Consider the following 12,716-nt stretch of genomic DNA (forward strand, 5'->3'; position numbering starts at 1 on the left):
AGAGAGTATTTTTGAAGATTGAAATATTGCGCAATGGTATCAACAGGACGGTGTTTCACCAGCCTGCTAGAAACTCAATGCACTGGAATGTATCATAACATGCTAATCTCCACTGTTACATGAAAAAAATATTCAAACACTGAGACAAATCAACGATTTTTAATAGTGACCTCACTACTTTAAACATCATCAAGTTGTGTCGTTGTTTGTACGATGGGAATACATTTAGGCACTGACTGCTTCAAAGGCATAGCTCATACACCAATATCTATATAATTCTTTTTTTTTTATTCATTGTATTATTCAGCTTCTACTGTTTCAAATAAGTTGGTAAACAGTGGCTGTATATGGTGGTGCTATAATGGGCATTTTCCCAATCTCAAAGTGTGTAATTATGTGAATGTAGCATGGCACAGCTGATAAGGAGTATTTATCCTCAGTCTACCTACCCTGGGAAAATGAAGATGTGTGGGCCATTAGCAGCCAACTACACTCACTGTGAAATTTTCACTTATGACGGTGTCTTCCAGCACCTCATCTCTCTCTGTAATGGTGCCCTTGAGCGCCGCTCCCTAAATAGACTGCGACGTCTCTGCATAACAATAAATGAGCGGTTGACCTCTGTCTGATAACACTCTGGTGTCATTGCAACCCCTGACCTGGTAGTTGCCATAGCAGCTAGCCGAAACACCCTGCTTGGTGTCCCATGGTGACGGGAGTTATATTCCTGATGCGTCTTCCTTGTTCTGCAGACGTCTTTTTGTGGATGAATGCTCGAAGGCAGGAGCAGTTACGATAGATAGATGTGTGGCCACATAAAAGCCCTGCTAACCACTGACAGTACGGGAAGAGCTGAATGATAACTTTACGGGCACAGCAACACTAAACAACAGTATGTGTGGAATTTACATTAAGATTTAAGCTACTACAGTTATTTAGGGCTGGTTGTCCTTTAGCACGGGGAAAAGCCACTGGTCATTAGAGAGCTTTCTCATTTTGTCCTCTTGCTTATTCTACAAACTAATGTGGATGTACAATGTGGCATTAAGTTCACATTTTCCTCTTTGCATTTGCTTCTGCGTCAGACACCAATACTTCTACTGTGAAGGCAGAAAATGATCCCTGCTGAGATCTGGAAGACCGGTAAGGACATATAATCATTATGATCTAAAAACACGTCACAGCAGCGCAGGTATATCTGCTCTGTGGTTATAAATACATCCGACATACTTTTCCGTAAACTGTTATATCATTATCCTCACATTTTAATAGCATCCTTTGAGGGTTTTTGCTGAACCCAATTTGGGACTCCTGCAAATGCATTTCAAGTGGTTGTTAAGTAGCAGGGGATGGACTCTGTGTTGCTACTGTGGCTCAGTGGCATGCCAGTAACACTGTGGTTGCAGGTTTTATTCTCACTGGGACAAACCATGTAAAGAATATAGCCACTCATTGTACTGTAAGGTATTTTGAGTAAAGTAATCTAGCAAAACATGTTGTATTGTCTTCAGTGGTGAAAAATGTCTCGAAAAACGGTTTTCTCTAACATTAAAGCAATCGCACAAATCTGAACTTGTATTGGTATGGATAAAGATAACCCAATTTTGTGTTATGGCCTCAAAACGTTGGCCGACTCACTTGTCTCCTTTGCTGCGGGCAATGCCGATGAGTTTCTCGATGCCACCAGCATCACGCAGGGCTTTGGCGTTCTCCATGTTCTTGGTGATGACTTCGTGCAGTGCGCAGCAGATGGCAGTAACCGTATCGTCTGACATGGCCTTGCTGGGAGGGCCTGTGGTCCCACTGCTGGTGGCGTTATTGTTGCTGCTGCTGCTGCTGCAGCCTGGTAACCGATGGATCAAATCTCTCATGGCATATTTACCTGGGACAAAAAAAAACATCGGTCAAATGTTATTCTCTGCACATCCGCCCGTACTGTATATAGACAATTTAAGCATCATGAAAAGTTGTTCTAAAAATTGCCCTCGGATATTTTTTTTGTGATCGGTAGAAGAGACATACAGGGGCGACTGGACTGAGTTTCTTTTGAAAAACCATGCGTAGGGGCGAGTGTTAATATTTCCGATGATATTTCATATATCAATGCAAAGGGATTGTTTTTGACAAGTTTTTATGTTGAGTGTGGTTATGAATGACGAATTTAAAGTAGACAAATTCATTCAACTACCTCAACAACATACTTGACGGATACTTCAAAAGAGTGAGTTTGGATATCTCCACAAATCTTTAGTTTGAGGGGGCACACTGAAATCCACAGACGCAAACACACACTAAGGCAGACATGCTGAGAATCCAATAAAAGGGAGCGACTCGTGGTCTCTTTCTAAAAGGCTGGCATATGAAGAGAATGAAAAAAAGAAATTGACATTCAAAGAATGGTTCTAGTTGAGATCGAAGCGGCAAGAGAGTGGGAGTAATTAAGAAGTGCAGGAGATGCAGGCAGATAGGAAGCTGGGCGGAGCAGATGGAAGCAATAACGTTTGGAGTGAAGGGGACTTTAAGACAAAGTGGTGTCAGTATGGATCTCAAAGAGGAGATGACGGAAGTTGAGGACAAAACCACCTACATGTAACCTGAACTCACCCACACAGTCAGGTAGTCTAGACGAGAAATTAATCAATATCTCAAAAATATAGATTGTTTTGGAGAAGATGAAGTTTGTTGGCATATATTTAGATTAACATATTTGTACGTTAAGACAAATCATTTTCACACATATTACACTTTGACGAGTCAAATAGTAATCAGGTTCAATTGAGTGTTATTTCCCGCAGTGTTTCTGACTCAACTACTCCGACACTCCCACGAGAGAGTTTCCCATGAGAGGGAGATCATGAAAAGGACCGAGGACAGGGGCCAATAAAGAGAGCGAGAGATCAGGGCAAATAGGTGATGAGTGGAAGAATGGAAGACAGGAGAGGAATTGAAGAGATGAGAGGAAAGAGGAGATTGTGCTGACTGAAGTGGTGTGTGTGGAGATTCATCAAACACGAGCGGCAGTCAAGGGGTAAGAAATGCCTTGACCGTCGTAAAACTTGTCAATTACACTTGAATCATCTTGAACCCCCTGGGACGAAACCCACAGGTCACGCTCTAGGTGAAGTACCATCAATTTGGATGCAGAGGTGATTGTTGAATAATGAGTCAACAAAATCCACTCAATAGTACGGCTAGGACGAGCCCTCTTACCCCGATGCACATCAAGAAGGTGCACTTTAATCAACAGAGCATCGCCACACAAATGAATCAGTCGGTCATCTACGAGGCATGTCGAAGCATGCCATAAGCGGTGTGAGTGCATGCCAGATCTTAAGTGTTTTGTGTGAGTCCACATATATATATATATATATATATATTCCTTGCAGGCTGCACCGGTCGCTGTTGCAATCGGTGGATTTTTTAACTGCAACATAAAAAAGATGGTGTCTATGGTGTCCACTGGTAATGGTATCAGTTTTAATAACAGCCTCATCAACAGCTCTACAATCATCACATCGACACTATTGGATGTCTTTTAAAAGGTCGACTACTTCTGTGCTATTTGGCCGTTTGGTCGTCGAGAGCGGACGAGACATCAATTGACGGCTGGTATTTACTGTATTTTGGATTTATATAAATGAGCGTGATTAGTAATATTTCCTAAAGTCTTGAATGGAGGTTAAATTATTTATACTATATTTCTGAATTTCTAGAATGATACAAATCACCATCACTTTGAGACCAAATAAAAAAGAAAACAGGAGCTTTGTTTTCTGCAGAATGCACTTCCATTTCAGCTCCTAAAACCTTGTTAGAATGATTCTAAAGTAACAGCATGTGAACATGAACGTGACAGATGATGAGACGAGTCACTGGTGCAGCTCAACACAGTTCACTCACTGACACTACTTGATCCAAACCTGAGTTTCATTTATTTTAAGAATGACAAAATGATCTGAAGTGAACGCTGCTGTTCACTTCCTGCTCGCTCTGAGACATTTAGTCACCAGACTTCTGTCACTTTGGTTGTCGTTAAAAAAATACTCGTGACATGTAGCAGTGTTATCATGGAGACGGAAATCTAGGATTCTTTGTTAACCGTTGTGCCCCACTTTGAAAAAAACTCTGGTGTCGTTAGAGGACAAAACTATTATATATTATTATTATTTTCCACTTTCACTGTGTTAAATCTTTCAACCAACATCAGTCTTGATCATAACTACCAAGCGTTTGTTTATTTTGGGGATTTTAAATTTAAATACCAGTCTGTTTACATAATGTGATTGTCTATTAAAAAGAAACACAAAATTAATTTGTTTCCATATACTATCTTTTCTTGGGAGGGATTATCAGAGGCTTGGATGTGTCAATGATTAGTAACATTGATTTTGGTGCATTGTTATTTTTTGCTCAGATTTATAAAAAAACTCCGTCTTGGTACCTTTGAGGACAAACACGTCCTCTAGTTTAATGGCTTTAAAAATACAAGATTATATTGTATGTATATATTTTCCACTTTGACCAAGTTAATTGTTTTAACCAACATCATTCCTGATCATAACTACCAAATATTCATTCATTTTCACAATAGTAACGCTTTAAACGCCAGGTTTTGTGATGATGCGACTACTTCTTAAATTAAAAAACACATTCCGGATTATAAATGCTCTGCAGAAATTTCATTTTTGTATTCCTTCACAGCAGTCATATGTCAGTGATAAGCAACACTATCTATTTTGATGGATTATTCCAAAAATCCACATTATTGCTTTTTTTATTACCCCTATTACCGTTCAAAGTTTTGAGGCTTCTGATTATTAAAACCCTTCAAAGTTGTTACCTTCTAACAGTCTATTCCCTTATTTTGATCAAGACATGAAGCAAAAATAGCTCAAAAGATCACTTTGAACAACGGCCATGAGAGACACTAGCTGTCAGCTCATATGGAATCACACACACACGCGCACACACACACACACACACACACACACACACACACGTACAACATATAATGTACACTGTATACACAGTCAGATTCAATGACAGACACACAAGCCACACTCCTGCGTTGGTCTGCAAGCCCACACACACACACACACACACACACACACACACACACACACACACACACACACACACACACACACACACACACACACACACACACACACACACACACACACACACACTGATGCTAACTCTTTCCATAAGGATAGAGTTGGTAGTTAATTGGCCAAGTGTTATCTCAGGCTGGCAGGCTGAACAGAGGTTAAGCGGTCATTGTCTTTTGGCTGTGAGGACAAAATTAAGCTGCATCCTAAGAGGGAGACTCATTATTTGACTGACTATTTTCCTGACTGATTTACTGGCTGATGACTGACTGATTAATTTACTTTCTTCCTTGATTTAATGATCCGACTAATTTACGAGTGAGTGACTGGCTTATTTACTGACTGACTGCCAGAGAATTTACTGTGTGAATGATTGAGTGACTAACTGATAAAGTGTCTAATTTGACTGTAGGGAATTAAGTAATAATAAAATGTGGGTGAAGACTATACACAAAAATGTTAAATCTGTTGGAGGCATCCTATTAGATGTGTTTATAGTATTTTCTGCTTACAGGCAGATGCTCTGATAAACTGCTGTCAGCATTTCCCTGAAATATGCTTACACGCGCGTGCATGTGTGTGTGTGTGTGTGTGTGTCTACACAGGTGTGTGCATGCATATCCCTATCAGTCTCCGCAACGTCATCACATTTTTTCCCACAGGGGGCAAGTGCTTAACAGAGAAGATGATATGGCAGGAGAGACAGGAAGCGAGGTTGAAGGAGGAGGGGGAAACAGCATAGTGGTCAGCCATGTTTGAGAGACTGGAAAGAGGAAGAAGAGGAACAAAAGGAATGACTGAAGGACAGAGAAACCAAGTAAAGTAAGAGAAGAATCAGCCTGCAAATACATTAGCGTATGCTGAGACGAATGCAATGTGAAACGCCTTGATCGCTGAAGAATGAAACGGAGAGGTCTTTGTTATTTCCAACCCTTTTAATAACACACCTTGTTAGAGGTAGACCGATAATTACTGAGTGCTAAGAAGCATGACTGAAAGCCCCACACACACACACACACACGCACACACACACACCTCACCTTGACAATACACACACATACAGCAATGCATGCACCCCAACACATGTCTCGCGCGAACATACACATCGCTCATTATCTGGTTGTTTGTTTTGGGGATATTTCTTTTGGTTAGTTTTGATGTGAGATGTTTTTGTAAAACACTTTTATTTTTTTCTAATCTGAACCTCGCAATGTCATTTTTTGTCTCTAGGGGTTTTAGAGTTTTATCATAGCGGAAATATTAATACTATATACAAAAATAAATAGCAACGGCCAAACTTAAATAAACTAAAGCAAAGCTGTGTGCAGACATCACTTAAGTCAAATAAAATCTGGCCTCTTTCCTACATCTATGAAACCAGAGCCTGCAAGTAGCGTATTGATAAATTATAGATTCATATAAACGAGAGGGAGTTGCAGCACTTTCCTAATGTCAATGCAAAATTTAACACATCTTAAAAGCAAAATCTTTTGATGTTCTCATTACCCTGAAGAAGACATTTCTATTTTTATTTTTAATTCCAACTAAATATATAATTTTTTTCTCTCAAGGCCATATTTAAGTTTTTGGTATTTAGTTGATGATTAATCTAAATTTGAGAGAATGAGTACGGCTGAATAGAAAGTATAACCAATCAGTATACTGTAGTACATACAACCAGAAGCCCCGGCTACGTGTCAAAGCCGGAAACCTCATGGAAGAACTATTCCTGTAACCTCACGGTGATCACAGGTAGTGACGCAGGAAGGAAAGGAATAAAAGAGCCGTGGAGCAAATTCAAATGTATTTTTTATGAGTAGGTGGCGACTCCTTCTACTCTAAAGTCCTACTGTGACACAGACAGCACCTCTACATGCTGGAGTGCAATCTCCCCTCATCTTCTTTCTCCGCCACTGAAATGTGAGCCACACCTGGAACATGTCCTCAAGGAGAGAAACAAGCCCTGCGCTGATCACTGCACAGTCTAATAAACCTGTATTACACAACTCCTCCAATATAGCCATCTTCACCTGGGAGGCAGTGATGGTAATGTGTTCCTGGGCCGCATTCCCTCATGTGTCGCTAACTTCCGCTGAGCAAGGCCATGCTTCATCAGGGCCATAATGGCTGATTTGATTTAAAGAGATCCAATTACCCTCAACAATCGAGTGATTTGATTGTTTACTGACGGAGAAGGGAGAGTGTTATCGAAGTAAAATTGGAGGTAATTGTCTCAGGGAGATGTGGGGAAAGATGAAACGGCTTGATTGGTTACGGCGTCCAACTGTCTGAGAATAAAGGTTATCAGTGACTGGGTTGAGGTCCCCGCTGTGGGCTGCTATATTCTAACTGGTTACAAAAGCTTCTGTCTATATATATTCAGGTGAATATCGTGTGTGAATACTATCTTTGTCTTAACAGGTCAAGCACTTAAAATGATGTTACCACAAGGTGTTGATTTGATATCAGTTAACATGAACTGTATAGTGTATAATAACAATGTGTCACAGCTGTCACATTGAAATATTCAGTGACAAAGCGAGTGTTTCAGTGCCTTTTCTTTGATCTGTGTGAGTTTCCTGGGGTAATTTAATCAGTAGTACATCACATCATCAACAGGGGGCGCCAGATTCACAGCAGTGGGAATATTTCTTTATTGAAAACATGAAAATTATGGTCCTTGGATGTCAGCCTCAACGAGTTAAAGACAAGACACCAGAATTATATCAACACACAAACCCTGGAGATGCTCTTAATCATCAATATTGCCATTAAGGGGAAGGGAGGGGCCTTTTATGGGCACCAATTTGACTTACTTCCCCCTTACTTAAATACAAATCATAAAATAATTAAAGTATTATAATGAGTTCTGGATCATGGGCTCATTTGGAGAGGAGCCACAAAAAAGTAGGACTATCACTAACATACTGCACACACACACACACACACACACACACACACACACACACACACACACACACACACACACACACACACACACACACACACACACACACACACACACACACACACACACACACTCACATTCTCATAAAGCTAAAATAGATATAAATGACACGCAAAGACAGTCTGGCTCCCCGCTGCAATGTGAGGTGTATTCCTTTTAGCTTATGAATAAATAAATATAGAAATTAATAAATAATGCAGAGGAGAGTACAAACAGATGAAGCGCAGCAGGTTTAAGCTGGCCAGAAATGGAGGTAAATTGGAAGCGGCATGCCGTCGCTTCCCTGTCATAAAATATTCTGCCGTCTTGTGTTTGGTGCTTTTCACACCAGTTATATCTCGCCCTCTGTGTGCCTCTTTGATGTCTATGGGTGACGGGTTTACAGCGTGAGAGAGAGAGAGAGGGAGGGAGGAAAGGCGGGGACCCCCCCCCCCCCCCTCCTGCTTTGAGAGAACTTGTGGCTTCATTAAAGACATTTTACTGTCATGGAGGAGAAGATACCGGCTTGGGAATACGTAGATGCCTGTACACAAACCTCCGCTGTTCATGCACACACTCACAGTGACGATGAATCGAGCATTCCCATTGTGGAGGCTCGATAAAGTTACACTGTACAGCTTCTCCATGATGACTAGTTGTAGTTAAAAGAAAACTCATATATCTCATGACAGCCCTTTCTATTTCTCTTCACTGCTCTCTGTTTCTATTTCTCTGTCTGTCGTGCTCCCAGTCTGGCACAGTGGAGGACGGAGGATGCCACGAGAGAACAAAGTGCGCTGATGAAAGACATGCCAGACCCTCAAACACAAGAGATTCGTTCTGAAGGCGACACAGAGACATTTCGTAAAATACCACTGCAACAGGGACCGAGAAGTGTGTCAACTTCGCGTGAGTCAGTGGACTGGGCCACTCTGTCTTTCCGCCCGCTAGCTTCCCAAAGTTGTTTAAGCTCAACACAGTGCAATCTGTTTACAGGGCCTGCAAAATGTGTAAAAACTGGCACGGGGATGAGGAGAACACAAAATGGACATTCTCTGGTGATCTGAAAATATTTGGTGTGGCCAGGAATCCACAAAGTAAGCACGTAAATGTCATTAGTGCAACCTTCCAAACTACTAATGTGTTTGTGTTTGTGAGTGTGTATGTGTGTGTGAATAAAATGTTTCGATTAAAGGCTTGGAAGCGGTGAGTTTTCTGTGTGTGAAAACAACTCATTTGGTCTTTGCAAAAAGAAATGATGTACGTGATTATTTGTGCTGCATTCGTACTTAAGAGCTGTCCACTTGTGATGGGATCAACCCCGCCCAGGTGTTAACAGGGCCACGCGCACGCATACACACCCATTTGCAATCATGATGTCATCAATGCGAGACACAAAGAGTGAGAGCCTGCGTGAGAGGGAAGGAGAGGCGGTATGAGCTCATGTCTGAAACGACACGGAGAGGAGACGGAGAGGGAGGGGTGGGGTGTGGGATAAAGGGACGAGAGGTGGAGAAGGAGGAAGGAAAAGAAACAAAGACACAGAATGAGATGGAGATAAATGGAGTTAATATTCCTGCTGTGGACAAGAAGGGGTGGGCACAACATTGTAAAGTGAAAATGAGGAGAGTGGGAATGGGGGCTTAAACCAATAGGAGGTGTAATGTGACCAGAGAAGAAGACAAAGAAACAGGACGAGAGAAGAAGAAAGGAGAAATGTAGAGAAGGTGGAAGTGGACGAGTCATTTTCTTTCTTTGAAGTTTTAATGTTTTGCTTTTATCATTATTCATCATTTTAGAATATGTGATCATCAGTACTGATTTTGTTAAGGTGTCTTCTGTAACCAGTGAGCAGAGCGAACGGGTTATCAGTGCTCTAGGTTTCCTTGATGTCTCTGTGTCAAGCTAAAAGAAATGTCTGTGCTTCTTCATGAGTGAATATCACTCATGCTTAAAAGTCTCAATGTTTTGATTCCCTAATCATTGATTTGTAGATTGATATATAATCAAATGCAATACTAAAGGATTAAAACAACTTTGAGACACTTAAATAACCCGAATCAATATATTTCATGAATAAAGTATGATTCGTTTGTTTAAAAAGCGTCACTCAAAAGCTTTCACATCCAACTTTGCATTACTATATATTACATATTCAATGCAATCCCCAGTATACTGCAGGACTTCGCATTAGGATTTCATGTGTGGAATTTAAATTAAACCCTTGCTGCAGAATCCAGAAACTCAATTAGATGTAGTAGTTGGAACCAGTCACTTCATACAAAACACTACATTAATTCATTAACTGTCTTAAATTAATAGAGATTTTTAATTAATCACTTTTTTTCATTAAACAGTAATTCTGGCTTGGTTTTGGTTGCGGGCACTGCACGTGTTTATGGGAGCCTTTACTAAATGGGTGCTGTGTTTGAAAAAAAACACAGCGTCTTTTTTGTCATTGCAGTGCTGTTCCCAATTCATGTGTGTCAAATTACCATCTGTAAGTAAATGGGGAGGAATTGCGCTGACAGACGCTGTAGCAGTGAATGGGACTCATTTATTGCTACACAGGCATACAGTACATTATGCAAATCAAAAAACTATGAAGGAGGTGAAATCAGGAGAGAGACAAAAAAACCGTTGACAGACGAGAGGCATGATTTTCAGTGGCATCAATATGCCCCTAAATCCCATTACAGAGAGATTGGAATACAAGCACATATGTGGTTACAGTAGGTCTTTAGCTCACTCTTCAGTTTTATCTTCCACCCTTATTCGTTCTGCCTCGCCTGACTTGGCCTCTCTCTGCTCTTTTCCTCTTTCCTCCTCTAGTCTTGTACCGCTCTTGCTCCTTCCCTCTTCCTTGTCTCGCTGCCATCCAGTGCTTTTCCAGAGGATTTGACACTCCGAGGTTATTGTGAGCGAAAGATGATTCTCATCTCCGCTCGCTCTGCCGAGCGAAGCCCCATTCCCCCACGCTGATGCTGCCAAACTCACCGACACTAACAGCTTATGACACACTAGCATGAAGATTTGGTTTTTCATTTCCATTTCAGAGGTGATTTACTCTAGATTAGCCATGCACAATGGTATTACAATTAGGTGGAACTTGAATCTGACAAAGCCCCACAAACTGCTCTGTGAAATCGCTTTGTTTCTTCTGGTTAAACGGTTGTTTTGCAGAAGTGCACGGTGTAAAGAAAAATGGCTTTGACTCGGAGTCACTGTGGTGAATAAAGCTTGTGAACATGGGCCAAATGGGGCTTGTCTCTTAGGAGTGCCTGGCCTCTACCTCTTTTCTGTCGACATGTATCAAACCCCACCTTGCCAAGAGCAAAGGCTCAACCCTGACTGATCCCTCACACTTTTCTCCTCCTCCCTCCATTTTCCCTCTTCATCTCGGAGGCTTTCTGTGATTCTGTGACATTGTGTGTCATTAACTCTGACTGTTGCTTTCTGGCTCATTTGCCATGCGGATGTCTCGACACTTAGGAAGAGAAGTTGATGTGCCAGCTGCTTTTGAGTGTAAACCGATGATTTATTCCACTGATACTGATCAATTTTACGAGATCTTAATAACGTCTGATGGCTAAACCGAGCCAGGTTGCCGTCACTGTCTTATTCCCTGAATCAACAACCCATGCTGCAGCTCCATGCAGTTTCCATCTGCTTTAAGCTAATTATTTATGTTTGCCAGGCAGTAAAACCACAACAGTGTTGGTTCATATAAAATCGTAGCCAAAAAGAGACACAAATTACCAGTGCAGCATCGAGCAATAAAAGCTGATATTTATTTTAATTTGTTGGGAAACTAATCAGGGCGGGGCAGACAATCTAAAAGGCTGGAAAACACACAAAGACAGAAATCAAAGCTAAACATTTCACATGAGGAATGAGAAATGTTTGGCAGAAGAGAGAATGTGATTTTTTGGCTTAACGAAGCTTTAATTCATCTAGTTTTTGAATATTCTAACCAAATTGAATCAAGAACTTCCTGTGTCACAGTAACCTATTAACTACATTAGACGGTGAATAGTATGTTTTATGTTCACTGCATGACTGTCAAAATGGCAACAATTTCCCCTCAAGATCTCAGTTTATTTGCAGCAGTGTATCTATTTTGAATCAAATCTGTCAGCACCTCCCTGATCACTACAGGAGAACGACGATCTGCAATGCTCCTAATTATCTCTCTCTCTATTATATACAGTCTCTTTATTCGCCTCCATCACCCTATCTCTGTCTTATTTGCTGTGTCTTGAGTCTCAGAAATAACACTGTGAGAGCTAATCACACGCAGGCCTTAAACCATGTTACCCTGCAGCCAAATAAGTCAAGCCTGTATTTCAAATGAAAATGCCAAAAACAGTTGAATTGATTTTCCCAGAGAATTTGTATGTAATTACTTTATTCAATCATGCCTGTGTGTTTTGCTTGCCTTTCTGTCTATGAGGCACACATGCATTACAGAGTCTACCTCTCTTTCCATAACTCTCCTCTCTGCTAATGACAATAAAAGATGTTAAAATTGACCAATTACCTCTGATATTTAAATCAAAACATGTTAATGATTTCCAGAGCAAAACATAGACCGTAAAAGGTCAAAGGAAAGAATTGAATAAATCATGTCCGTATTTGGACTTTTACTTTAATTCTAT

General features: G+C 40.8%; 1 protein-coding gene across 1 annotated transcript in view; it reads right to left on the reverse strand.

Moving 5' to 3' along the window:
* Window positions 1-12,716, reverse strand: part of ctnnd2a (catenin (cadherin-associated protein), delta 2a) — a gene marked incomplete at its 3' end in the record, with an annotated part of 228,686 nt that overhangs the window by 15,536 nt on the left and 200,434 nt on the right. The window contains exon 22 of the mRNA XM_079181443.1: window positions 1,639-1,882. Within this exon, the coding sequence (XP_079037569.1) occupies window positions 1,639-1,882 (244 nt within the window). The remainder of the gene's footprint in view (window positions 1-1,638; window positions 1,883-12,716) is intronic.

Source organism: Pholis gunnellus, assembly GCF_910591455.1.
Source record: "Pholis gunnellus genome assembly, chromosome: 20".
Taxonomy (NCBI): Eukaryota; Metazoa; Chordata; class Actinopteri; order Perciformes; family Pholidae; genus Pholis; species Pholis gunnellus.